Consider the following 27636-nt stretch of genomic DNA (forward strand, 5'->3'; position numbering starts at 1 on the left):
CCTTCCTTTTTGATAAAGCTTATAGTTAGGGCTGATTAGATTCAGCCCCTAGTTTTGCTGATATAGGCTTAGTTTGTCGGGGGACATCTTACTTCTTCCTTCTCTCTGTCTATACCCGTGTACACTCATGTTCCGATTAACCCAGCTTCCCCAAATGTCTTTCTTTTTGGTGTCTATATATGCTGGGATCCGGAGTCATGGATGATCCTGCGGTCCTGTGTCCTGGATCGCGAGCGCTGGATCTTGAGTCGTGGCTGTGGTCCTGGATCATCGGTCCTGGATGGATATCCTCGTGGATTCATCTTCCTATTATACACACATGCATTTCCAAACATTTGGACTACCTATGTTGCAAATGTATTATCTTTTCAATTTACGCACGGCATCTATTGCACGTCTGTCCGTCCTGGGAGAGGGATCCCTCCTCTGTTGCTCTCCCTGAGGTTTCTCCCATTTTTCCCTTTAAACTGGGTTTTCTTTGGAAGTTTTTCCTTGTACGATGTGAGGGTCTAAGGACAGAGGGTGTCGTATTGTCATACTGATATTCTGTACACACTGTGAAGACCACTGAGACAAATGTAACATTTGTGATATTGGGATATATAAATAAACATTGATTGATTCATTGATTGATTTATTTATTGGTACATATGGTTTTATGTATTTTTATGAAAGTTGAGCATTTTTTTATTAATAAGTCTAGTTTTGTTGAATAGCTTTCATTTCCTTTGACCTAGTGACCTCAAATCAAAGCAGCATTTTAAAACAACACCTGGACAAGTAGAACTCACCTCTTTCAATGAAATCAAAAATCCATCCTAACATTTGCAAATGAATACCCAGACTGACTCACTTAGATGTGTGAACGTGCAGCATTAGTGTGTAGCTGATGGAAACTATGAGATCACCGAGATGGAGAGTAAAGCAGAGCAAAGGGGAAATACAGAGCTGGGTGGATTTCTGTTCTGTGTGTGAACACACAACCCGAAGTGCACGATCTAATTATCATATCTATCAGGAACCTGTGGCTGCTAACGGTCATAGAGCAGACATCATGTATCAAATAGTACATGAGAATATTAAGAAGCAGAGAAATGAAACAACCCGGGGAACGATCTGGAAACAACTTTAATCGTATTACTTGTTGAGTTTCCATTTACACAACATCTGGATACATTCTCACAGATACTTTCATATCTTGTTTTCCATCCTGATTTGAACACTTCTCTCAATCAAACCCTGGTTAAACCATCATGTGTGTATGCAGGGGGGGGGGAGTACTAAGATCTTGTACTTAAGTAGAAGTACCAGAGTGTAGGAAGACTCTGTTACAAGTAAAAGTCATGAATTGCAGATGTTACTCAAGTTAAAGTAGAAAAGTAATAGCATCAAAAATATACTTAAAGTCTGATTTAAGAGTTGATTATATTTCACATCATTAATTCAAATCTGTAAAGTAACTAAAGGCATTCAATTAATGGAGTAGAAGTACAATATTTACCTGTAAGTACAAGTATCTTACATTTGTACTTAAGTACAGTACTTGAGTAAATGTACTTAGTTACTTTACACCCCGGTGTGTTGAGTCCCTTTCCTCAGATGCAGCTCATAGCCAGGGCAGGGCAGCGCGGCCTGCGGTGGGGGGGCGGCGGCGGCAGGGGGAGGGGTTGCAGGAGCAGGACTCGATCACCATCACCTGCTGCAGGGTCAGCCTGTTCTGGGGACAACGGAAAACCACCCGCACGGTCCTGGTAAGGGAGGGGCTGCAGCTGGGGGGGCAGTAGCGGGGCCGGTGGGCTCCGGTGCTCCTGCAGCCCTGGTGCTCCAGCTGGTCTGGCAGAGGGGAACTGTAGCTGCTCTCACACCCCCCCGGACCCTGAAATACAAGTTGTTCAGCTGTGGCTTGTCTTGTTACATGTTCAGCGACAAGTCATTGAGGGATAATTCTTATCCTAAATGATGGCACAACTTTTGGTAGGGATGCTGTAATCAATAATGTCATGATTTATTGCAGTGTCCTTTTAACCAAGCCTTACCTCCCTTTGCCCCAATCAGAGAACAGCCTCACTCAGCTCCATGGTCTAACACACTATCACCTGGAGACCCAGGTCAGCAGGGTCAACAAGTCTTACACCGTTTAAGTTTTTTCTGAAATTGAACTTAAGCCGCTTTTTTTTTACAGAGTAGGATCCTATGCTCACATAAAACACTAGTGGGTAAGTGTGCTGATATTTGAATCAATGGATAGCAAGTTCCAGCCCCGCTGCAGTCAGCATGTCGTCGTGTCCCTGAGACGCTTCACCCCAAAGTGCTCCTGTGGGGATTGTCCACAGTATTGAGTATGTAAGTCGCTTTGGATAAAAGCGTCTAACAAGTGACATGTAATGCAACCTTTAGCCACAGTCTTACATCTCACCCCCACCCTACTCTCCATATAGGATCGCATACATGAGGTCTACATGAGGTCTACCTGGTCTACAGTTGGGCCCTTCTTACAGTGGCTTGAGATCACTGAGCTCGTGTTGTGATTGCTGTCTGCTGTTATGTTGTGTCTTCTAGCTAACAGGAGCTATGCTATTCAGAGTTTCATATATAGTCAATCTTGTGTATATTGTATTCAATGTTTACATTTGATAGGCTGGACAAGCGTAATGTACATTGCCTTCAATTCTGTATATTATTGATGTTGTATATTGATATTGCTCCATAGATATGTATTCACCGTTTTGCGTATTTTGTTTATCTTCTACAGCTAATATGTATATCTTTATTGTTTTATAATGGAATTTTGTTTTAATTACATTTTTACATTATCATTTTTTTTTTTTTGATTGACTTCTAATTAATGTGCAATATCTGGACATAGCTGGTCAGGAAACCAATCCCACTTTTGAATCAATGAAGTATGTCTTATCTTTTATCTTATTTCATTCCATATATGGGGTCAGATCAGTCTCAAAAATAAATAAATGCACACAGAAGGATACACAAATATAATCCGGATTTATATATATATATATAAATATGTCTCTATCCACAAACATATTTTTCAATGCACACACAAAAACGTAACATTTGTAAATGTAACACAAATAGTTACATCAAAAACATATTTGAGTATTGTTACATTTATATAAAAAACGAGGCGAGTGTCTTCGGCCAATCAGATGTCTGCTTCATTTTAAGCCAATCACATGCGTGTGTCCCCACGAGGGTGTGCCTAATGCGTTTGCAACGTAACATAACATCTACGGGGTTTGCGGAGTCTGGGGATGTGACAGAGTCCAGGGGGGGGCAGTTCAGGGTTCATCTACAACATGGCATCTGGAAGTGAAGTATAATACTTTCACATCTTGTCGTTAGTCATGCAATAATCTCAAATGCTAAATGAGTACTTTTGCTTAATTATGAAGGTAGCTCAGTTAGTTCGAGGATATTTTGAAACCTGTTCAGTAGGTTTAATTGTGTTGTAACTAATATAAGCTAACATTAGCTAGCGCTGCTAAGTCTGTCTGAAATGTCTGCATGCTAATTTGGTTGTTCTGCTATCAAGTATTATCTTTAATTGAAGTTTGACAGGGTCTATCGCTTCAAGAAGAAGTATATTGGCGTTCATGATTAAGTATGTTTAAGCTATGAATGGTTGCTTTGTTACTGGTGTGTATTGATGTATTATGCGTGGCATTTAATGCTAGCATTTGCGAAAAATTAAGCTAAATAATGCTAATAGACAACCTAGGATGAGTAGGATCGTAAGGTAACGTTAGCCATAGGAGTAATCAGTGGGTAAAATCAACGTTCTAATCACAGTAAATACCGTGGTAGCAGAGTAGCAGTGGGCAAAATATCCTCAAACTAACTGAGCTACCTTCATAATTAAGCAAAAGTAATAATTTATGATACGATGTTATTGCATGACTAACGACAAAATGTGTAGTAGCGGGAGCGCCACTTCCAGATGCCATTTTGTTGGAGATGAGCTCTGAACTGTCACCCCCCCGGACTCTGTCACACCACCAGACTCCGCAAACCGCGTAGAGCAGGGGTCCCCAACCTTTTTTGAACCGAGAGCTACTTTTAAAGTTGCCCGTCTGCCGAGATCTACCAGTCCAAATAGAGAGGCGTAGCCATTACTGACAGCCTACTACCAGGTAAATACACACTTCTACTTGTATAAAACTGACCTTTGTACGATTAATACTTCATAAAATACTGCAGATCCTTTATCTTAATTCTTTCTAATCTACACACATACAAGTATTTAACTGAAGTTACACAACAGTGTTGTTGATACAGAGTTGGAGTTTATTCACACGTCACTACAGTGGGTAATGTTTTCAAGAAGCATTGAACAGTGCTGCCACATATGACACAGGGGAAAAGACTCTGAACCCTTTCTTTGCCATTATATAAAAATAGTGTTGCTACAAAAGTATAAATTAGGCTTCCTAATAAGACAACTCAGATCTGAAGCTACTCAGGAATCTGCTGCCAACGTGCAATAAAAAAGACCAAATTAATAGAATCATTACATGATGAATTACATGACATTTATGAATCCTTCTGTGGGCATTTATTTCTTTTTGACACTGATCTGACCCCATACTTATAAAACCAATTGAATGTAAAAATGATAGAATCTTTATTGGTCACACAAACATGCCCACAGCACTTACAGTGACCTCTGCATGTAACCCATCCTAGCACTATGAGCAGCGGGCAGCTATTGCCCAACGTTGGCCAGGGGAGCAGTTGGGAGTGAGGGTTTGGGGGTGGAGTCCGGTGCCTTGCTCAAGGGCACCACGGCAGTGCCCAGGAGGTGAACTGGGACCTCTTCAAGTGCCAGTCCACACTCCATACTTAGGTCTGTACGGGGAACTAGCGACCCTACGGCTCACAGTCCAAGCCCCTACTGACTGAGCCACTGCCGGAGATGCACAGAAAGCCAGTATCTCACCAAAAGCCTTTGTAAACGATATGCCTGTTTTTACTCTGAAAAGTCTTAAAGTGTGTGGTGGTGACTGACCGGCTGCAGCCTGCGGAGCCCCGGCAGAGTCTGGCAGGGCCGGACCTGGCACAGTCTGGCCTCAGTCTGCAGGCGGCAGGCCCAGTTCCTATTGGTGCTCCGGGTGGAGACCCCGGGGCCACAGTTGTGGGAGCAGGGGCTCCAGTCTGAGCTCCAGTGGATGCAGTTGGAGATGGAGCCAAACGGCGGGCCAGACAGCCCACCCCCCGGCTCATCTGCTGGAGGAAAATATGTTCTGTGTGCATCAAGCTGAAAGTTGTTTGGAGTGGACAGCTTTGATGAGAGATTCAACACCATATGGACCCTGACATGTTGTAAACTGCAGCGTTGCTAAGAATAGTGCTCACAGATGTTTGGTCTTAGTCACTCTTCCTTGGCATTAAAATCTGTTTATCTCTTCACAACACAAAGCTGGTATTTGCCTGTGGGACCATGTGTTCACATGCTGACCAGCTTTTAGTTTCAAAGGAAATAGCTGAAAATCATCCATCTACTTCAGGGATTTCCAAAGGGCTTGCAGGGATCAGAAGGAAATGCCTCTACGGCTTGCAAGGTTCCTTTGGGCTGTCAGCAGAGGTGGGAGAAGTACTCAGATATTGTACTTAAGGGAAGGAGTGTAGGAATACTCTATTACAATTAAAAGTCCTGCAATCAAAATATGGCTTCGGTAAATAGCATACACCATTTACACGGGAACGCAAACTAAACAAAATCGATATCAAAAAAGTCTTCCGTTCACACGGATACGGTTCAATAAACGTGTCCCTTCACACGAGACCGCTCGACCCGCTGGAGAAGCTGTAGTACATATGCCGGGCCTGTACCACCTTGATGGTGGAGACCGAGTTCCCCGACCTCGCCAAAAAGGCTGTAAAAGTGCTCATTCCCTTCACCTCCACCACGTGTGAGCGCGGGTTTTCCGCATTGACTTTGATCAAAGCAAGTGCCGGTCAAGGCTGCAGCCAGAGGACGATCTGCGTTTATTCCTGTGCATCAAAGACGCAGACTCATTGTTCCCACTAAAGTAGGGGTGAGTGTAATAAGGAGGCAACGTTTCGTTCAGCGTGTTGCCGGGAGCATATAAGGATGTATCCACGATGTTGGACATTTTAAAAATAAAAATAAAATATGTGTTGAGAACACGGTGTGCGAAAATATACGGGTCGTGCTGCAGCAAGATTGGCCTGTCCTCTGGAAGAAGGTGTCGGCGACTGACATGCAAGAAATAACGGCTGTTCCAACTGTATTAACTTCCAGGGCAGTGAGTTGAACATGTAATTGGGTTGTTTGGTATATTTTCATGCACGCACACGCATGTTCCACAACACACACTGAACAACACTCAATTGTCCAATCGCTACCAGTGTCCATGCGATCTTGTTATAACAACAAGTGCACGTGACTGATGCAATATGGTTGAGACCATTCGGCTTATTCTAGAGGGGTGCAAGGAATAGTCCAAGTAGTGGGGGAGTTTTATACAATATGTTTAAAACATAAAGATAAAAAGGTTTTAAAAAGTTAGCACGACAGATTCAAACACAGAGACGAGACAAGAGGAGAGAAACAGTCTTAATTTTCTCTTACTGGACCTCTTCGAAATGCAATTGAATACCCCTGCATTATAGCAACAACAACAATAATAATAATAATAACAATAATAGCAATAATAATTGGGAGGGGGGGCGCGGCTGTTCTTATTTTCTCTGAGGGGAGGCTCACCTTCCCACACTTTGAAAACCCCTAGCTATACGAAAGAGAAAAGTAGTGGATACAATCCGTTTCATTCCCGTGTAAACAGCACCATAGTTAAAGTAACGACAGTAAAAGTAGTCGTTGTGCAGATTGGTCCATTTCAGAATAATATATATGATGTGTTTTATATTGATTGATCATTAAAGGGTTCTCAAAGCTGGTGAAGGTGCAGCTAGTCTGAATGACTTTGTAGACTGCAGGGTAGCTGGTGGAGGTGCAGCTAGTCTGAATGACTTTGTAGCTTGTGAATTTACTCCAGGTGGAACTAAAGTCTGATTTAGGGCCACCCCTCCCTACACGCAGATCACGCAGACTGCGTGGGGCCTCACCTTGCTGAGGGTGCCTCACCTTGCGGACGATCTATGCGTGAATGCGGTGCAATTATGCGCTCCACAGTTTCAGTTTCCCCGCTGCGAGGCTCCGGCGCAAACAGTTCTAACTGCTCCGGTGATGCACTAGAACCCACCCCCCCATCAACGTTCGCAAAACATATGTGGCCGACCCGGAGGGCCATATGAAACACTTTCGTCCCCCTGCGACGTAAGCGTGACATATGCGGTTTTCGGGGGAAAAGAGCTGGCTCCGCTGCGGTATGAACAGGAAAAAACGGTGCTTATCAGGCTCAAGCTCAGAACCGGCCCTGGAACCGCGTTGGTGTGAAAGGGGCATAACTGACAGGTCAAATTTGACAGGGAACACCAAAGTAAGGGGGGGGGGGAAACCAACACGACAGAAGTGCATTGTCCCTTCTTAAATAAACAAATACAAATTCAAAATGTAGCTATTTCAGGCTTTTGCTCTTTCATATGAATCTGAACAAACACATTTGTTGTTGCCGTTGTTCTTCTGATCGTGTAACATCATGGACAACATGACCCCCCTCACCTGCAGGGGGGTTGGGGACGATGCTGTTGTCCCGGCCCTCACACACCCACTCCCTGCAGCAGCGGCCTGGCAGTCTGAGTAGCTGAGGGCGGGTGCACCCCTCAGCAGGCCTCTGCAGATCCTCGCTGCACAGGGGCACACAGGTCACCCCCCCACCCATGCAGTGGCACAGCTGGGCACAGGACGGTTGAAACACCTCCCCCTCCTCCAGCCTCCTGCCATCCAGCTCACAGCCCAGCTGGTTTCCACCTGACCACAACAGAAGGAGGGGGGGACGTTATGTGGGGGAGTGCCACGTTTACTACCTCCTTTTGGTGCCAATATGTGGTGAGTTAAGTCAACATGTGCAGACAGAGAACCTGCAGGAAACATTTTGTATCGAATCGCTGCCTGGAGCTGGGCAAGAAACTGTTATAGGGAGTAGGAAAGATGGTCGGTTTTATCAAATAACTGAAAACATGAAAGAAATGAAACACATACCTGCTCAATAATGCAATAATTATTATCATGATGAACATAGTAGTATCAGTAGTTGTAGTGGTAGTAGTACTTGTTGTAGTAGCAGGCAACCTCAGTACTATCAGTAGTTTGAGTAAACTTAAAACAGAAACCTCAGATTGCTATATATAATATAGCAATATATATATATAATAAGGGGAAATAGGAAGGGTATATTTCAAGCTTGTTATGTTAATAAGTTAATGGGCTTTTTTTTAATGAACTAACATTTGTTTGAAAATGTTCTCAACTTTTATTGACTTGTAACTGTGTAATATATTTTTACACAAGGGCTTAGGACAGCCCTAACATGAAATGGTTGTTATCCTTTAAATGAGAGGTAGGCGATGCTATGGTAGTAATGAGCAGAGCACGGAGTAGCAGTAGCTTCTGATCAGACTGATTTGTGTGAGTGTGTGAGTGTGTACGCACCAACACACTGTCCCGGCTCCCCAGGGAAGCTGGCGCTGAGGTCACACTGCAGGCCCCGGGAGGCATCACAGGGCCGCCGGGGGCCACAGGCCTCGCCCTCCTGCCGGGCGCACAGCCTGCAGCACCCACAGCCGTCTGACACCAGGGGGACCCCCGCCGGGCAGCGCGGCATGCTGGGAGGGCACTGACAGGGCCCAACACAAGGTTGGCAGCACACCTGGTGTGAGAGAGCAGAGGTGGGAAGTAACTAGTAAGTACACATACTCAAGTACCATTTTGAGATATTTGTACTTTACCTGAGTATTTCCATTTTTTGCTACTTTGTACTTCTACTCAACTACTTGTATTTAATACCTTTTACAGATGTGGATGAATGATGTGAAATATAATCAAGTAAGCTCCAAGGACCCCCTCGGCGGGTCCTTTTTTTTCTTTTTCACGACACTGTGTCTCAGGTAGGGATGTTCCGATCGCCAATTTCGGGGCCGATTGCCGGAATCAGTATCGGCCGATACCGATCACCGATCGAGTGGGCGGGGCCTAAATGGAAGATTTAAACATCACTTTAAATCTTCCATTTAAAGTGATGTTTCAAACTCAGTTAATGCTCATTCACTGGAGCTTCCACACACAACAATCAACTTAATTATTACATTCAAATGATGTACATTATTCAAGTTTACATTCACTTTGGAGAATAACACGGGAGAGATGAGCGGAAGCGCTCTCTTTTCCTCTCTCCCTCTCTCTCTCCCCCTCTCTCCCTCTCCTGACAGCCTGTCAGTATCTCATGCAGCTCACTGATCCAGTAATGAGTGACCCGACAGTGAAGAAAACATATATTTATAATGACTAGTTTAGCTTGTTCCATAGATAAAATAGCTAAGTGTGTTCGGTCTAACTCTTGTGTGTTTCGCTCCGCTCACCGGAGCTGTAGGATTTCTGCTTCACACACGTTGCATTCCGCTATTTTACTGTTTTTTTCGGACACCTTAAAATAATGCCAGACCGGTGAAGCCATTTTGGCGAGCTTGTTTTGCCGCGCACAGAGAAAAGTGTCATGTATTTTACGTCATGCGATCGGCTCTCGCGATCGGCATGTTTAGAGATCACCGATCGATCGGTAGAGAGTGAGTATCGGCCGATCGATCGGAGCATCCCTAGTCTCAGGGGATCTTAATATGTAACAAACTATTAATGTGTTATACCAGATTAACGGGAATAATCTCAGCTAATTGACGATACAAACCATTTTTACCGAAACAAAACACAAGTCTCATAAGAAGCATCTAAATGACCCATGAGCGAAAAATGCTAACGCACTTTGGCACAGAACTCAAGATAAAAGATACCCTTATTACTTATCGTAGCTGCACATACAAGATATCCGATTAAAGCTGAGATTCCACAGATTATTTAGGTATATATATCATCACTGAGTGATCCGAACTCTTGACAGGGGAAGCAAACTCAGACATCACAACACGTACCTTTACGTAGCTTATACGGGAGATCCTCTCACCGTAGCTGTCAATCTGATCAAAAGACGTGTTCAATGGCATTAAAACGAGAAAAATCGGTTAATCCATAGGTTGATAATGTTTCTGGGACATTTTTTTAATTTATAATCCATAATTCCATTTTTATGTAAAAATCGGAGGGTAAAAGTTAGCTGCTAATGGTAGCTACCAGAGTTATCGCAGCTTCCGGTCTTGGCTATGCGGCAGTCTCACACACGCACATTACCAAATAAGGAGTATGTGGGAGTTCCCCTCGATTCCATTGGCTCTGACGGTTAGAAAGAGATGTCAATCAGCAAAATCGAACAAGGGGGGCCAGAGATAAGTCAAATTCACCCAAATGACCCCAGAAGTGGGTTTTTTTGTGCTAAATCTCTCTAAAAAGGTCACATTTCACTTTTGTTGCATCAATCTTGATACAGGGTACTTATTGTACTTTGGATTCCTAAAGCTTTTAGTCTACCATCCCATTATTCAAGGGTGGTTTTCACTATAAGTAAAACCATTTTTTTGGACGGACACAATCATTTACATTGTTTTACTGTGTTCAATCTGAATTTACTTTAAAATAAAAACATCTATATTGATTCTGACACTTCTACATCCAATTCACAGGTTTATCATTACTTTGAGAAAAAATATTATTAATGTAACCCTTTTAGAAGGGAATATATGGTCATTTGTTCTGGGAATGTCATTTTCGAGCCTGAGACCTGAAAAACAGGCTCTGGGTTTAACAGGTTAAACCAGCCTTTAGTTCCACCTGGAGTAAATCCACCAGCTACCCTGCAGTCTACAAAGTCATTCAGACTAGCTGCACCTTCACCAGCTTTGAGAACACTTTATGATCAATCATTATAAAACATATCATATATATTATTCTGAAATGGACCAATCTGCAAAATGACTACTTTTTACTTTTGGTATATTTTGATGCTAATACTTTTGTACTTTTACTTGAGTAACATTTTGATTCTGAATGCAGGACGTTTACTGTAACAGAGTATTCCTACATTCTACTTCTACTTTTTCTCAAGTACAAGATCTGAGTACTCCACCCCTGGGAGCGAGAAACAGCTGCTGTTTATACTGTCGCTCAGCAGCCTGTTGTGCAGCCAATTAGCTCTCAGGGTATAAAAGTAGGAAACAATGCTTGTTTCTACGGGTTCCACCTAGAGTTTAGTTTTGACACACCTACCCTGAGGTAAAGTTTGGCAACACAGTGAAGTAAAGTATGCCTTCACTGAAGATAATTGGTTAGTGCTGGAAGGAGTTTGGCATGAAGTCATGTTATGCGAAAGTATTGTTGGAATTTCTTTCTACTGAAGAAACAACATGATGCTGTTGAGGGTTTCAAATAGGGTTGCCAAGGGGCGGAACATTTCCGGAAAGTTTCTGGTAAATTTCCATGGGAAGTTAAGCTGGGGAATTTTGGAAATATTCCATATTTGAAATAAATACATTTAAGTGTTCCGCACTCTCGCGGGAATATCTCCGCGAGCGAGCTTAAGTTTCACTTTCGATTGCATGATAGAGCCCAGGGCAACCATAGATATAAACACTAGATGGCTCATGGGAGATTTTCTAGCGTAGCTAACCGGCCGCCATCTTGCTACAGTCAACAGCTACTCTGGTACGCGCTACGGTAGCTGTTGTAAGGTGAGTGATCTGTAGTGATGGCAAAATGAAGCTTTGAATGAAGCATCGAACCACTTGGACAATTGTGTCGGAAATAGGTTCATTTCTCGAAGCTTCAGTTACAGCCTCTCCTGGCGAAGTGCAAGGCTGCAGTGGGTTTAACGTATCTTTGCCTTGAAAAATATTCGATGCACTCACACACACTAAGACTGAATATCATGTTCTATTTTCAATTAAAGATTGATAATTGTGTGTATTGGGTTATTGAGAAGAGACTAGAGAGTGCTGGACATTTTTTTGGGAGGAGAGGGCCTTTTATCAGTTATTAAAGTTGAAAAGCAATGATTAAAATACATCCATTCCGGGCTTTTAACCAGCTGCGCGGAGGACAACGCCTCATTCGGGCCGCCGGCTCTACCCGCTATCTATTCCTTAAAATATTGAACTGTTTTTATATTACTGATAATTGTCTTTTTTTTCACAACTTCTCCACAAGTGTTTCCCAAGCCAGAACGACCTATCTTTCTTCCTGGCTTGCTCTATAATGATATCAAATGCAATACCAACAACAACTCAACAGCAACAACGCAAACTACGACAACAACCCACACATTGCGCATTGTTTAGAGCGGTCATAAGGTGTTGAAGCGCTAACATTTGAAACTGTTTCAACCTGTCACCTGTCAGAATCGAGACCAGGCAGTGCATTGAATCGCGTGACTGGACCGCGAACCAGTCAAGTGATTCATTCAGGAAATGAAGCAGTTGCTGCTTCGGACGTCACATGTCACGTGATTTGAAGCAGTTGCTGCTTCGGACGTCATATGTCACGTGATTTGAAGCAAGCTTCGAAGCACTGCTTCTATGGAATAGGAAGTCCAGGGTTGAAGCTCCGTTCGAAGCTTCAGTGTCAAACTGCCATCACTAGTGATCTACACAAAAATACTCTTAAATCGCTGAAATCTTGACTGATTTACAAACGGTTTGGTTTATTATAAACATTATTAGCATGGCTATGATACAGGATGCTTGGACATGTTGAAATTGCAGCTTTTCTTTGTGTATGTGGTTGTATTTATTAGCTGGCTAATAACAAGAGGCTGTCAGTGAGACCTAGTATTACAAAGTTGACCCACAACTCCACCAGTGGGAGAGGCAGAACTGCTCTTTCTTTTCAACATAACTTAAGTTACACATGATTTCTTCCAAGTGGTTTGGCTTGTTAAAAACATCTTACATTTTAGATACATTATGATACAGGAAATTGCTGGCTTTGTGTTTACAGAAGTACCTGACTATGCCTGACTTGTGTGCAGCCTACGGATGCTCTAATCACCGCAGTCGGCAAACAAGAACCCGTGGAATCACCTTTCACGTGTAAGATATGACAATATTATGACTATAATTAGGATAATCGTTAATTACTTAGTGGATGTATGTACATTACAAGTCTTGCTACACAGGATCAGTGGGGCTATGTGAGATAAAAGTATTGCAAGATTGATGTTGACCCGGCCTCTTTAGAATATGTTACTACCATTTCTTTACATTTTTATTTTTATAATTATTTAATGTTTCTTTTGGACACGTTTTTTATAACTGTTAATGTGGTTGTCTTATTCTTAAAGTATACAAACATACAATTACCCCAACAATATGATAATTTCAGTGTATATTTTTGTCCTTACCCTTAATGTTAAAGGAAAGACGGGAGGACAATGTTGACAATAATTTATATATCTGGCTAACTTTCTCCAATTAAACAAAGATAAAACTGAGGTAATGGTTTTTGGAGCCAAGGCAGAACATTTAAAAGTTAGCGCTGAGCTTCAGTCTGCAATGTTCAAACCAACAGATAAAGCCTGAAATCTAGGTGTAGTCATGGACTCTGACCTGAGCTTCAACAGTCACATTAAAACAGTTACTAAATCAGCCTACCATCACCTAAAGAACATATCTAGGATTAAAAGACTAATGTCACAGCAGGATCTGGAGACACGTGTCCATGCTTTTATCTTCAGTAGACTCGACTACTGCAATGGTGTCTTCACAGGTCTCACTAAAAAATCTATTAGAAAGCTGCAGCTGATTCAGAACGCCGCTGCTCGAGTCCTCACTAACACTAAGAAAGTGGATCACATCACTCCTGTTCTGAAGTCTTTACACTGGCTTCCTGTGTGTCAAAGAATAGATTTCAAAATACTGCTGCTGGTTTATAAAGCCCTGAATGGTTTAGGCCCAAAACACATTTCTGACCTCCTGCTAAATGATGAAGCATCCAGATCTCTCAGGTCTTCAGGGACTGGTCAGCTTTCTGTCCCCAGAGTCAGAACTAAACATGGAGAAGCAGCGTTCAGTTATTATGCTCCAAATATCTGGAACAAACTCCCAGAAACCTGCAGGTCCGCTGCAACTCTTACTACTTTTAAATCCAGGCTGAAGACTTTTCTTTTTGTCGCTGCTTTTAATTGAACTATATCTTAGACTGCACTGTAACTTTTATCCATGTATTTTTTCTTTTAATGTTTTAAATTTAAATTTAATTAATTTCTCCATGACATTTATGAGAGGGACTGCTCGGAAGTAGGATATTTGGGATATCCGTCGTAGCCAGGGTTTACGATCAGTTTTTGGGTGATTTGTACTGAGGAACAAGTATCACAGCACCGACGGGTGAAAAATAGTGTTTTGGTAACACGGGGTGTTCAGGTAACACTTAAAGACTTTGTTATGGAACGCAAAGCAGAGTAGGGGGCTAGTACACCCTCCTGAGGGTCCGGTTGTGGATGTCTACAATCAAAACAATCAGGGACGGAAATGTTCGGATTTCCAAAGGGAGGTTCTGTGAATAAATAAAAAATCAAGAACCGAAATAATTGAACTATTCATATCTTAGACTGCACTGTACATTTTATTTTATTAGCTTTTCTTTTTAATTACTGTTTTTAAATGCCTTTATCTGAATGTCTTTCATTTTTGTAAAGCACCTTGAATTGCCTGGTGCTGAAAGGTGCTATATAAATAAACTTGCCTTGCCTTACTCATGTTTTTAAGGTTTCCCAAAACCGGAGAGAGGAGGAGGCAGTGGGAAGTTGCCCTAAGAAGGGGTGGTTTTGTTTCCTGTGGCAGGACACTGCTCTGCAGTGAGCACTTCAGTTGTGAGGACTTTGACAGGACGGGGCAGACTGTCCGGCTTAAAGATGGTGTTGTGCCAAAAGTATTCAATTTCAACATTTATGTGATTAAATGTCACACTTTAGTTTTTCTTTCTGCGAGTTTAGGAATAAATAATGTGTTGTGTATTACAGCACATTTTAAACACTCAAAATGTCTTTAATTATGTTTATTTTAGCCGGAAGCAACAAGAAGCACAACCACTTCTAGAAGAGCGGAAGATGAACCTCAGCCTAATGTTGTGAGTATTCTGAATGTGGCCAAGACCAGAGAGACGGTCATTGATTTCAGGAGGGCGAGGACGTCTCCTCTACCCCTGTGCATTCTGGGAGAGGATGTGGCTGTTGTGGAGGACTACACATACCTGGGAGTGCACTTAGACAATGCGCTGAACTGGAGGATCAACACTGACGCTGTGTACAAGAAGGGGATGAACAGACTCTATTTTCTGAGGAAGCTGAGATCCTTCCACGTGTGCAGCAAGATGCTGGAGATCTTCTAGTCTGTTGTGGCCAGTGCACTCTTCTTTGCTGCGGTCTGCTGGGGGGGGGGGGGGGCAGCATCAGAGCCGGTGACACCAGCAGGATCAATAAAGTGATCAGGAAAGCTGGGTCTGTCATCGGCATCAAGCTGGACCCCTTTGAAGCTGTGGTGGAGAGGAGGACACTGAACAGGCTGTTGTCCATGATGGATAACCCACCCATCCTCTCCACCTGCAGCTGGACAGACAGATAACCCCACCCCCTCTCCACCTGCAGCTGGACAGACAGATAACCCCCCCCCCCCTCTCCACCTGCAGCTGGACAGACAGATAACCCCCCCCCCCCCCTCTCCACCTGCAGCTGGACAGACAGATAACCCCCCCCCCCCCCCTCTCCACCTGCAGCTGGACAGACAGATAACCCCCCCCCCCCCTCTCCACCTGCAGCTGGACAGACAGATACCCCCCCCCCCCCTCTCCACCTGCAGCTTGGACAGACAGATAACCCCACCCCCCTCTCCACCTGCAGCTGGGACAGACAGATAACCACCCCCCCCCCCCTCTCCACCTGCAGCTGGACAGACAGATAACCCCCCCCCCCCCTCTCCACCTGCAGCTGGACAGTCAACGGAGCTCCTTCTCCAACAGACTGCTGCAGCTCCGCAGTGCCATAGCTCTGTACAACAAATCCCCTCTGGCTGGGAGATAACTCTCTGCTCCATAGTTTCTCTTGAATAACCACGTTGTACATTTTACACATATATAATCTGTTCAATATTTAATATTTAACATTAATATTCCATATGCCTTATATTTATGTATATTATATATATATATATATATATATATATATATATAATATCCTGCCAAACTCAACATGTATATTTTCCTCTTTCTTTATTTTATTTATTTGTCTTGCTTATTTCTAATTCATTGTAAAATGCCTTGTCCCTTATGCTGCTGTAACTCAAAAATGTTTCCGAAATTGGGATCAATAAAGTACCATCTTATCTTATCTTATTTGCATGTGGAATGTCACTAACAAATGAGAGCATCATATGGCTCGTCATATGAAGTCCTTTATCTTGGTGGTACCCAGGAAGGTCTATGATGGTGTTACTCGGAGAGCCCAATGTCATTTGAGGTGGTACTCTGTGTAAAAGGTTTGAGAGCCACTGGCCATCTCACTTGAATAAACATGTGCAAACACTTTCATAACACCCAAGGACACCTTACAGGGCATAGGGGCAATATAGGGAACAATTAAAACAGTGGATTTAGTGAGATATCAGCCGGGGTGAGACAAACATAAATGGACTACAGAAGGACACAAAAGGACACAGGGTACAGTTTATATTATTCTTGGACTTTTTTCGACTACAAGCGCACCGTGACTACAAGCGCACCGTGCTCTGAAGTGGTAACGTATTTCAAAGGTTCTGGATTTGTTTACAAATCTAGAAACTAAATACAAAACTAGGATGATATGAAGATCTCATGTCAAAAATAATTGTGATAAATTAGACAGAACTGGCCTGTCTGTGAGCACATTTTATGTTGGTTTGGTTCTTCTGATAAAGGTGTGAATATCTAAATAATATACCAACATATGCTATTGTCATTAGTTGTGTCCCTGTTCTTCAAGCTAAGGCATTGCTAAATTAACAACTATTGGCTTACAGAGTGGTAACATGAGACCGATTTTTATATATAAAATATAAATGTATTTAAATTTTATAATTTATTTTAAATATTAGCAATATAATAAAATAAATGGAAATATGTATACACCGGCAAATATTTAATATAAATACCTTGTGTGTGTGTATAGCTATTGCTTTATCTGATTAATGTTATTTTCATATGAAAGTCCATGATTATAAGTATGCAGTATCATAACTACATATTTGATGTTTATAAAAAACCAAACCGTTTGAAAATCGGTTGAAAATTGAGCAAGCTATGGTTATTTAAATAGTAAACCATAATGTTATGAATGAGAGCACTGCCTGTAGCAAGATGGCGGCCAAGTGGCAACGTCGGTCTCCATTGGCCAGCAGCGCGGGTGAGTCATCTAGTGTTTATCTATGAGCGCAACGCCTTCGTCACATGTTGCCACTTGTTTGTACCATTTTCAGGCGATTTGTAATCTGTTCTAGAAAAACGATGTGTTTTGGGATATTTGAGGAGAAACACTGGACTAGATTAATACATTTGTATGTGATATTTGCAATTTAAACATTAAATAAATATATTACCCCATAATATCATCAAAACTTACTTCACTTTGTGTAGTCCACAGGCTCAAATGTGTGGCTTCATTTGTCTTGTGCTTTGGGCTCAAACGTGTGATCATGTCTTCTAGAAATCATCTGTGCATGTGATGGAGGAGTGCACAGTGCCTGTAGGGGGTGTGGTCTCAATACAACTTTAAATAAATCCATTATAGAGAACCGCAGTGACGCGTCCTAAAACCCGGATGTAAACTTCTTCCGGTTCCTTCGTCAAAAACGCAATGCAATTTCTCCATAGGATTTTGGAAAATAGCTCGAAATAAGGTCTGTGGTTGACACACATTTAAGAGACGGATCACGTTTTGTTCAGCCGGATAATCTCCACATGTCTCCCCTACTTTTATAATTTTTGAATCATAAATCTAGTCGCCAAAAGCGAAATGCTAACGTTATGCTATAAACGAACTACAAGCCAGGACAGCAGCAGGGTCGCACGACTTCAACGTCACGCCAACTTAAGATCGTTTCAACTGACTTGCACTGAAACTGCACTTTGAACACTTTAAATATATTAACATTTTAAACTGTATACCCCGTTTATCTAGGCCCTTTTTGTTTTGTTTTATGTATACATGTTACACTGTGGGAAACGATATTTCTGGATTTATAACACATGTAGAATTTGTTTACAATAAAGCTGACTTTGACTTCCGCGTGCTTGCATATTTTAACAAAGCTTTTCATTTTAGCCACACTGAATTTAACTAGAAGTCATGGCTGTGTCAATGACCAGTCTGATATCGTTTTACAAAGATGACAAGAAGAGTGTAGATAGAGGAGAGAACCACTACAAGTCAGGACACGTAAAACAGTGCAGCCTAGATGAAGGTGTGCTTACCGGTGTTGTCAGGGCTAGCATGAGGGACAAGGTTTATAGAGTGTCGGTGAGTAGTTATAGCAAGAGTACCGTTAACCTAGAGTTAATTTATTCACATTAATTCCCATCAACAAATCCATTTTATGTGTCACATGAAATCTTTATTAGGCAAGGCAAGTTTATTTATCTAGCACTTTTCAACACATGGCAATTCAAAGTGCTTTACAAAAAATGAAAGACATTAAGAAATGGCATTTAAAATCAGTCATTAAAAAGCAAAGCTAATAAAATAAACATTAAAAGAGAAAATACATGGATAAAAGTTACAGTGCAGTTTAAGATATGAATAGTTCAATTAAAAGCAGCGACAAAAAGAAAAGTCTTCTTGCTGGATTTAAAAGTAGTAAGAGTTGCAGCGGACCTGCAGATTTCTGGGAGTTTGTTCCAGATGTTTGGAGCATAATAACTGAACGCTGCTTCTCCATGTTTAGTTCTGACTCTGGGGACAGAAAGCTGACCAGTCCCTGAAGACCTGAGAGATCTGGATGGTTCATAGTTTAGCAGGAGGTCAGTAATGTATTTTGGGCCTAAACCATTCAGTGCTTTATAAACCAGCAGCAGTATTTTGAAATCTATTCTTTGACACACAGGAAGCCAGTGTAAAGACTTCAGAACAGGAGTGATGTGATCCACTTTCTTAGTGTTAGTGAGGACTGCAGCTTCCTAATAGATGTTTTAGTGAGACCTGTGAAGACACCATTGCAGTAGTCCAGTCTACTGAAGATAACGGGACAAGTTTTTCCAAATCCTGCTGTGACATTAGTCTTTTAATCCTAGATATATTCTTTAGGTGATAGTAGGCTGATTTAGTAACTGTTTTAATGTGACTGTTGAAACTCAGGTCAGAGTCCATGACTACACCTAGATTTCAGGCTTTATCTGTTGTTTTGAACATTGCAGGCTGAAGCTCAGCGCTAACTTTTATACGTTCCACCTTGGCTCCAAAAACCATTACCTCAGTTTTATCTTTGTTTAATTGGAGAAAGTTCTGACACATCCAGTCATTGATTTGTTCAATGCACTTACTCAGTGTTTGAATTGGAGCATAGTCTCCTGGTGAAATGGTTACGTAAATGTGTGTGTCATCCGCATAGCTATGGTAACTTATTTTGTTGTTCTTCATTATCTGAGCCAGTGGTAGCATGTAGATGTTAAAGAGAAGAGGCCCCAAGATTACAAATTTTACACACCAGAAAACACAGAAATATCCATGAAATAAACATACAGTAGGCTATAAACAATTAAAGGGATAATTGGGAAGGCATTACAAATGTAAATATATTTTAAATAATAAAACAATCCCACCACCACAGGTATCGACAGGAGAAGAGGGAATTCTCTCCACAGAATGTGAATGCCCATGTGGAGAATGGAAATGCAGTCATGCAGCTGCATTAGCCATCTTTGCCATCCACACTTTCAGCTGCACTGACACCCCGTCAGTGGAAGAAGCCAAAGGCAGCTAACCGTACGCATTCAGTGGAGGAGCTATTTCCTCCAACCAATAACTCATTCAACCCGCTGACAAGAGAGCCCACCTCCGAAGATCGTGACTGGCTGAGGGACAGACTCGGGGGCAGGTTCTCAGGAATGTCTTGGCTTCTCTCCCCCGAGCCAGAAGAGGAACACTACAGCTTGGAAACACTTGCTGTTCCTGAAATTCTCAAATCTGTTGGGCATCAGGGACCTGAGGCAATTGTGGCAAGCATGGCATAGTCTGAGGAGCAACAGAGGGCAATTCAGGTGGCTACACTGGTCAGCGAACCAACCCAAACGGGCATTTGTTCAGGAAAGGAAGGTTGACTGCCAGCAGCTTTGGAGCTGTCCTGAGGTCAAAGCGTGTGACTGCTTCCCTTAGTGCCAGGGTGCTAGGGCAACAACAGGCCCTTGATGGTGCTTTGTCTGTACAGTGCGGGACTATGAATGAATGTGAGGGCGTCAGGGCATTCACCACTGCAACCCAGATGCAGGTCCATGAGTCAGGTTTGTGGCTCTCCCAATCAGGAGTGTTGGGGGCATCTCCAGATGGTCTGGTAGGGTCTCCCGCTGTGCTGGAGGTACAGTGTCCCTACGGAGCCAGGGAAATGACAATTAGTGAAGCATTGCAAATCAAGGGCTTCTGTGTCAGTAAGGAGGGAGAAACATTCAGCCTGCTTGAGGAGCATCCTTACTGGCACCAAGTGCAAGGTCAGCTTCACCTCACTGCAAGAAAGAAGAAGAAATTAAGAAATTGTGAATCGTTTTTAATTTACATTTACTCGCCTTTGCAATGTTGTGGTTGTTAGAGTGTTACCCCCTAAACGCACCAGGAGCGTCTGCGCCGCGTTACGTTGCGGCTGCGCCACGCTGCGACCTCCTCCTGCGACCTAACACACCAGGCGCGTTTCAAAACGTTGCGGAAGCGGAGCGTCGTGTGTGCAGCCTCGCAGTTCTTAATTAACTTTAAAACATTAATATGTAGTTGTTACCTTCCACTCCACAAACTGCAGCGACTAAAAACCAGGCCTTGTCCTTTCTGATGTTGTCCTTGTAAAAAGCATCGGTTACATCGTATAACATGGTGTGTTTCTCCACTTCCATTATGAACACCTCGTCGTCCATTGTGCGTATCGTAGTGGAGGTGTTGTGATGAAGGAGGGGGGGTCTGCTAAATTAGTATATACGCAGGATGGGCCTGGCCCGGATGCTCACCTTTCCACTTCCTGCGAGGGGGGGGGGCTGCCTGTCCGACCTTACCTTACGGCTGCACCGCGGCAAAAATAGGATTCATCCTAATTTTAGAGAAGCGCTGCGCCGAGCCGCTTCTGGGACGCGTCTGAGCCGTAACGCGGCGCGTGTGGTGGAATAGCACCCATTGACTAGAGTGGCCGCGATCCTTACGACCGCCGCGGCGCAGCCGTAACGCGGCGCAGACGCTCCTGGTGCGTTTAGGGGGTTAGGCTTCCTGTCAGCTCGTCTGTTGGGAAGATATAAAATATTAGTTTCATGGAAGTCACATCGTCACATATAAGAGCATTAAGACATACAGTACATAGGCTAAAACAAAACATCTAAAGATATAACCTTGCACTTTGTCTCGTGAACATTTTCACTATTTTGACATTTTTATAGATCAAAATTGAACTAAAGAAATAAAGGTAGATTAATCCATATTGAAAATAGGTGTCAGCTGCTACACTAATTATAATAGTTAGATTTCTTAATTAAGATAAGATATTACTGTATTGATCCCAATTTGGGAAATGCTTGTGTTGCAGCAGCATAACAAGAAAAACTAAATATAAGTTGTTATTATATATACAAAAGTATGTGAGGGATGGAATATTAAATTGAATATAAATGTAAAATGTACATGTGATGTTACGTCCAAGAGAAGCTATGGAGCAGAGTTCTCTGCCAGCCAGAGGTGATTTGTTATTAGTTCAATATGTCAAACTGATTTCCCTGACTACAATCTTTAGTTCCATGGTGAAACGTTATGCTGCTTGTACTAATTAGACTTATCATATAAGCCACACAGGTTTTAATAGGATGTATTCATTATCTTTACTTATGTTACGGTCTTTTCAGCAGTGCCATCTCTAAAACGGCGATACACTACCCATCATTTACATTTCACCGTGACATGGACAACAATGTAACGTCAGCTTACCTCATGACACGAATCCAGACTCTCCTTTGGAAAACATTGGCCGGGAAACGAAAGAACGAGCACGTTTCATGCGAAGACCTGTGGCTGCAACCCGGAGCAAAGCAACAAACCATTGCGTAGCTAACTAGTAGCGCTAGCTTTAGCTAACGTTAGCCAACGAAACGAACTGCCGAGTAAAATTGGAAAACACTGGTAATTAATTGTTCTATAATTTGTAAAACTACGGTGTTAAAAATGACCATTTCAAAAATAGAGATTCTAATGGTAAGATATAGATATACAGATACTAAAGAGACTACAGATAGGCTACTAAAGATAGGCAGGTACTTGCTTTCAAGCAGAACACAGGGGAAAACAAACTTAGCGGGAGTGTTTACGTGTGTAGGCGTAATGACGTACAACGGACTCGACCATTTCTGTAGTCCTATTCAGCCACTCGGTAACAACCATCGTTTTTCAGACACGTAAACTCTTCACAAATCACCAGTGGGGTCACTGCTGATGTATCTACTGTCGTAGAACAAAACGTGATTTATCTCTTAAATTTGTGTCAACCACAGACCTTATTTCGAGCTATTTTCCAAAACCCTATGGAGAAAATACATTGCTTTTTGACGAAGGAACCGGAAGTGCTAAAAATGCTAACTTACTTCCGGGTTTTAGGACACGTCACTGCGGTTCTCTATTGACTTATGTTACGGCACGGTGCCTGGTGCGTTCAAGTCCCTGACCATGCCCCCTTTTGGAGCTGTATACCACACGAGCGTTCTTCTGGTGCCGATCTACAAACCCATCTGCAGGAAACAAGTGTGCATAACAAACACTGTGAAATGTTGGACAGAGGAAAGCATTGCCACCTGACAGGCATGTTCAGCCTGCACGGATTGGGATGTGTTTTATAGCTCATGCTCTGATCTCAATGAACTGACGTCAACTGTCTCATCCTACATATCATTTTGTGTGGAGTCGAACATTCCTTGTAAAGACATTATATAAAGACATCATTATTGTGATGCTTTGAACTATTTATAGTGTCAATTGGAATGATCCACATCTGTGCTCCCGGGTGTATCTTGTATGTTCCTGCCTGTGTACATGACATAAGCTGCTGCTCATAACCAATTGCCCCTTGCGGGATTAATAAAGTTGTTGATTGATTGATTGATTGATTGATTGATTGATTGATTGATTGATTGATTGATTGGTTGATTGGTTGGTTGATTGATAGCCTTGCAGTAAGCAATGTGCTATGTGCATGTGATTGAGGAATGGCATGGATATTCAAGTGAATTGCATCTGTTTGTTTTAGTCAAGATTATGCTAAAATATACTTTCCCCAACCACATTTAAAGGTGGGGTATGTCATTTATTTCAGATACACTTTTTGTTATGTTCCAAGGAATGCTCTTAACATCCCGATAGCAATGAATATATGAAATGCTTTGACAAAAAATCCATTAAAAAAATGTCATCTGTGGAAGCCGTGGCGCTGTAAAAAGCACGACCAATCATCTGAGTCGGCCCGGCTAAAATAACTGGATGGCCTACCTGCCTGTCAGCCTTCCATCTGTGCACAAAGTTATCTCGTGCCCTCATTGGTCATGTGCGCGTTCATGTGTATTGGAGGAGGGACTCTGTGAGGAAGTGGCAGCGCCCTCGAGCTGGTTTCTCCAAAGTTACCTACCCCACGTTTAAGTTCCCTATGAAGAGCCAACCTTCAATTTAGAAAATTCCCAGTTTATTCCCATAAATTCCTGTTAATTCCCGTGGAAAGTTTCCATCTTTGAAAATTCCCGGAATTTTGCAACCCTAGTTTCAAATGACAATTTCTTTCTCTGAGCAGCACATACAAGTCTTTTATATCACACTTTACTGCATTGATGTTAGATAAACTGCTCCTGACTCTGATGCCACCTGACAGTCTTTCCGTGGATCTCAGGGTGAATCATCTGTATTCCTGCAGCTCTACACAGGCTCACACACGTGGCAGCAGTGTGGGTTGTTTGAGGTGATTCAAAATGAATCCATGTTTACTCGAAGTGCTTTGACATTCCACATCTCAAAAAAAGCCAGCCTCTCAGTATGTCTTCCAGGGACAGCCCCATGTCAAACCGTGAGCTGCACCATCAGATTATAGTTTCATCATTGAATCATACCACATATTTTCAGTGTATCTATTTCCTATGTCACCCAGCAAGGTCAGGGGGAAGCTTTTCTAATGGACTACTATAGTGAAAAGATTAGTCAGCGCAGATCATCAGCAGGCTTGGGGAGTAACAGATTACATGTAAAGAGTTATGTTATCAGGACACAAACAAGGTAACTGTATTCCCTTACAGTTACATACAAAAACACATATCAGGTTACTGTAACATTTCTATAACTGGGGATTATTTGCAGGATTACAATGTTAGTGAAAATCTAAAAAGAGGATCAGATTTTATCGTAGGAATTATTATTGTGTTTATACTTTAAGGGTTCAAGGTTCTTTATTGTCAAACTAGCATTGCTACAGAGTAATTATGTCGTTGAAAATCTTAGGTCACAGGTTTCTCCAACAAAGAAGAGCAGAGTTGGAGAGAGCCAAAGACAATGCCGCCGTCTTCACCGGCGCACCTTCAGCTTGAAGTCTGAATCGATACGCAGGCCTGAATCTGCTTTATGGTGTTCACTTTCTTTGCTTCATTTGTTCTGTTTTTAATTCTGTAGGTGAACCTATGTTCATTAAATAGTGTGCGTATTAAACTAAAACGGAGCATTTTCTGTAACTTATTTCTGCTTTGTTCAACTGTAGTATGTGCTGTGTTTCCGTGTTGGTGTAGGCTGCTGCCTGAATATGCTGAAGGAAATACAGGTTTTCTTACCAATCATTTTTTATCCTAAATATCTGGGTTTCTTCTTTTCCAAGGTCACATTGTTCTGTTGTCTTAAATAATTCACTTCATTAAAACATTTGATTGATATTTCTTTACTATTGGATTTATTTGCATTGCATTCAGTATTGAAGTCATCCGAAAGTAACGGAAAGTAACCAGGTTGCATTGCTTTTATATGTTCACACTCAGATTAGGTTACTGATACATTGTGTTTACAGGTAACGTGTAATTGTAACATAATACATGTATAAAGTTACCCTCCCAACACTCAGACATCACAATAGGATCTTTAAATATCCTTTGATAAGCACGACAGATCATTCTGAGGGACAGCAGTACAACACCTGGACTGATTTTCCAATCATACAATAAGATACAGTCATTCATATTTTTTTCCATGTCAAACATTTGCTCATCCCACATGGGATTAAGGGACACTGTCATTTCTGAAGCATGCAACATCTTCTGGTCACATATACAGTATGCCAAACAAAAAGCAAAACATCAGCTACAACAATATCCTCCTGATATAGATCTGCCTCATGAGGCCTCACCTGAGTGATGGCACACAGCAGCAGAGAGCAGAGCAGCTGTCTTCGGGCCATGTCCCTCGCCACTGCCTTCTGCTCCTTCTCTTGTTCTCCTCCCGCTCTGGAGAAGATGTATATTAGAACTGCCTGCCTCCATTCACTTATATAGTCCCGGTTCTGATGTCACAGGCAGTGGACTGTGGAGTAAATAGTAGCTGGAAAAGAATAAAACCTCCCAGGACCAGGACACCTTTCTGCAGTAACCCTTTCCACTGCCCCACGTTGCCCTGGATAGGTCTGGACCTGCAATGTGCCGCTCAAATATCCAATCAACTTTTCGGGTGGCTAACGAATAAGAGCTAATTTAAATTAGACTAAACACTGACTAGCCTATAATGTAGTATTTACAATGGATCATGGATGTGCATGGTGCCGCAAACAGCAACGGAGTGTTGGCATATAGCTGGTGAACACATTGGAGCGTTTCACATTTAAAGAGACAGATGAGTTTGTTGAATATGTTGCCTGGTCACCAGAAACATGGCTATTACTGGAAGCTTCTCAGGACAGCTAATGTCTACATTGTTAGCCACACACATCATAAGAGAAGCAAATACAGTACATTATACCCTACCGCCATTCTTTTATGAATGTCAGAATTGCCAGGTTCCCTCAAAAATTCAATCAGCTAACAATCCCACAATGCAATGAGTCACATCATGTGATGATGTCACGATTTACTACTCCTTATCAAGAACACTTCCAAGGTGTGTTTCATGGAATTAATGATTACCGAATTCTGCTGCCCCAAAGACATGGAAATTATTAATAAATTCTCCTTAACTCAATACATCTGAGTAAAACATTTCTCACCACAAAATATGTTCATTAATTGAAACAATTAATTATAGCTGATTTATAATATGGCCATTATACATGTGTATAGTTGTTGTGTGTGTGAGTGTGTGCAGCATTTTGAATCAGCTAAAGAGTCTCAAGAGACCTTTTGGGACAGCCTGATAATACAAAGTTACAATAGGAGGCATTTAAGTAGCAAATGCAGGGACTAGTTTTTCTGTAATGTTGTGAGGAAGGATATGCCTGATTTTTGCAATATAACCAACGGTCCTTGAGATTTGTTTTATGTGGAAGCTAAAGGACACATCCTGATCAAGTATAACGCAGAGACTCCTCGCGGTTTTGCTGGAGGCCAACTTGGTGCCATCCAGAGTGAGTATGTTGTTGCAGTTTATTTTTCAGAGATGCTTAACTCTAACCCTTTAACATCACATTGAAGGTCCTTGAAGTTTTTAAGTCCTTGAGCCAATTCAAAATGGTAATGAACTGATTGGTTTCATCAGGCTTGATCGATACATATAATTGAGTATCATCCGCATAACAATGAAGGTTTACGGAGTGATGCCTTATAATATTACTCAAGGGAAGCACAATATGCTTTATATTTATACATGATATAATATGAATAAAATAGGTCCAATTACAGAGCACTGCGGCACTCCATGGCTAACTTTGGCTTACAAGGAAGATTCATCATAACATGTACAAACTGAGACCGTTCAGATAAATAAGACGTGAACCAGCTTCAACTAGGGTTGATTAGCAGGCTTATTTATTTAATCGTTTATTTGAATCGGGACAGTGCACATTGATGAACACTTTAAAACAAAATAATGCTTACAAGCATAAATGAACCGGATTTTAGCTTTGAGCTCATTTCCATCCGTAGTCCCGTCACATACAACATATAAGAACATGACATTTATATGCATAGCAAAAATAAATACATGATATCCAGGAAGAGCATGAGCAGCATACACGAGCATTTACCACATGGCAGTACAATGTAGCAGCTGTGATATATAAAGTGCAAGATAAGATAAAAGTGCTACCTAAAGTGCAAGAGGAGTTACCCCTGTGTTAAAGTGCATTAGCGGTGATTGCACGTCTGTTTGTTGCTCAACCTTTCTTTGAGTTGAC

General features: G+C 42.0%; 1 protein-coding gene across 1 annotated transcript; it reads right to left on the minus strand.

The window, feature by feature from the left end:
• Positions 1-1606: 1606 nt before the first annotated feature.
• On the minus strand, positions 1607-25713 carry LOC117446397 (CCN family member 5-like). The gene is made up of 5 exons (XM_034082557.1): positions 25663-25713; positions 8597-8813; positions 7641-7915; positions 5027-5236; positions 1607-1876 (listed from the first exon to the last, which is right to left on the minus strand). The coding sequence occupies exons 1-5, from the start codon at positions 25711-25713 to the stop codon at positions 1607-1609; spliced, it is 1023 nt and encodes a 340-aa protein (XP_033938448.1).
• Positions 25714-27636: the final 1923 nt, after the last annotated feature.

Source organism: Pseudochaenichthys georgianus, chromosome 5 (genome assembly GCF_902827115.2).
Source record: "Pseudochaenichthys georgianus chromosome 5, fPseGeo1.2, whole genome shotgun sequence".
NCBI lineage: Eukaryota > Metazoa > Chordata > Actinopteri > Perciformes > Channichthyidae > Pseudochaenichthys > Pseudochaenichthys georgianus.

Coding starts and splice junctions, on each gene's coding strand:
- LOC117446397 (XM_034082557.1), bottom strand. CDS start 25,713: ATGGCCCGAAGACAGCTGCTCTGCTCTCTGCTGCTGTGTGCCATCACT. Junction 8,814..25,662: donor TGCTGTGTGCCATCACTCAG/GTGAGGCCTCAT, acceptor CTCTCACACCAG/GTGTGCTGCCAACCTTGTGT. Junction 1,877..5,026: donor GGCTCCGCAGGCTGCAGCCG/GTCAGTCACCAC, acceptor CTTGTATTTCAG/GGTCCGGGGGGGTGTGAGAG.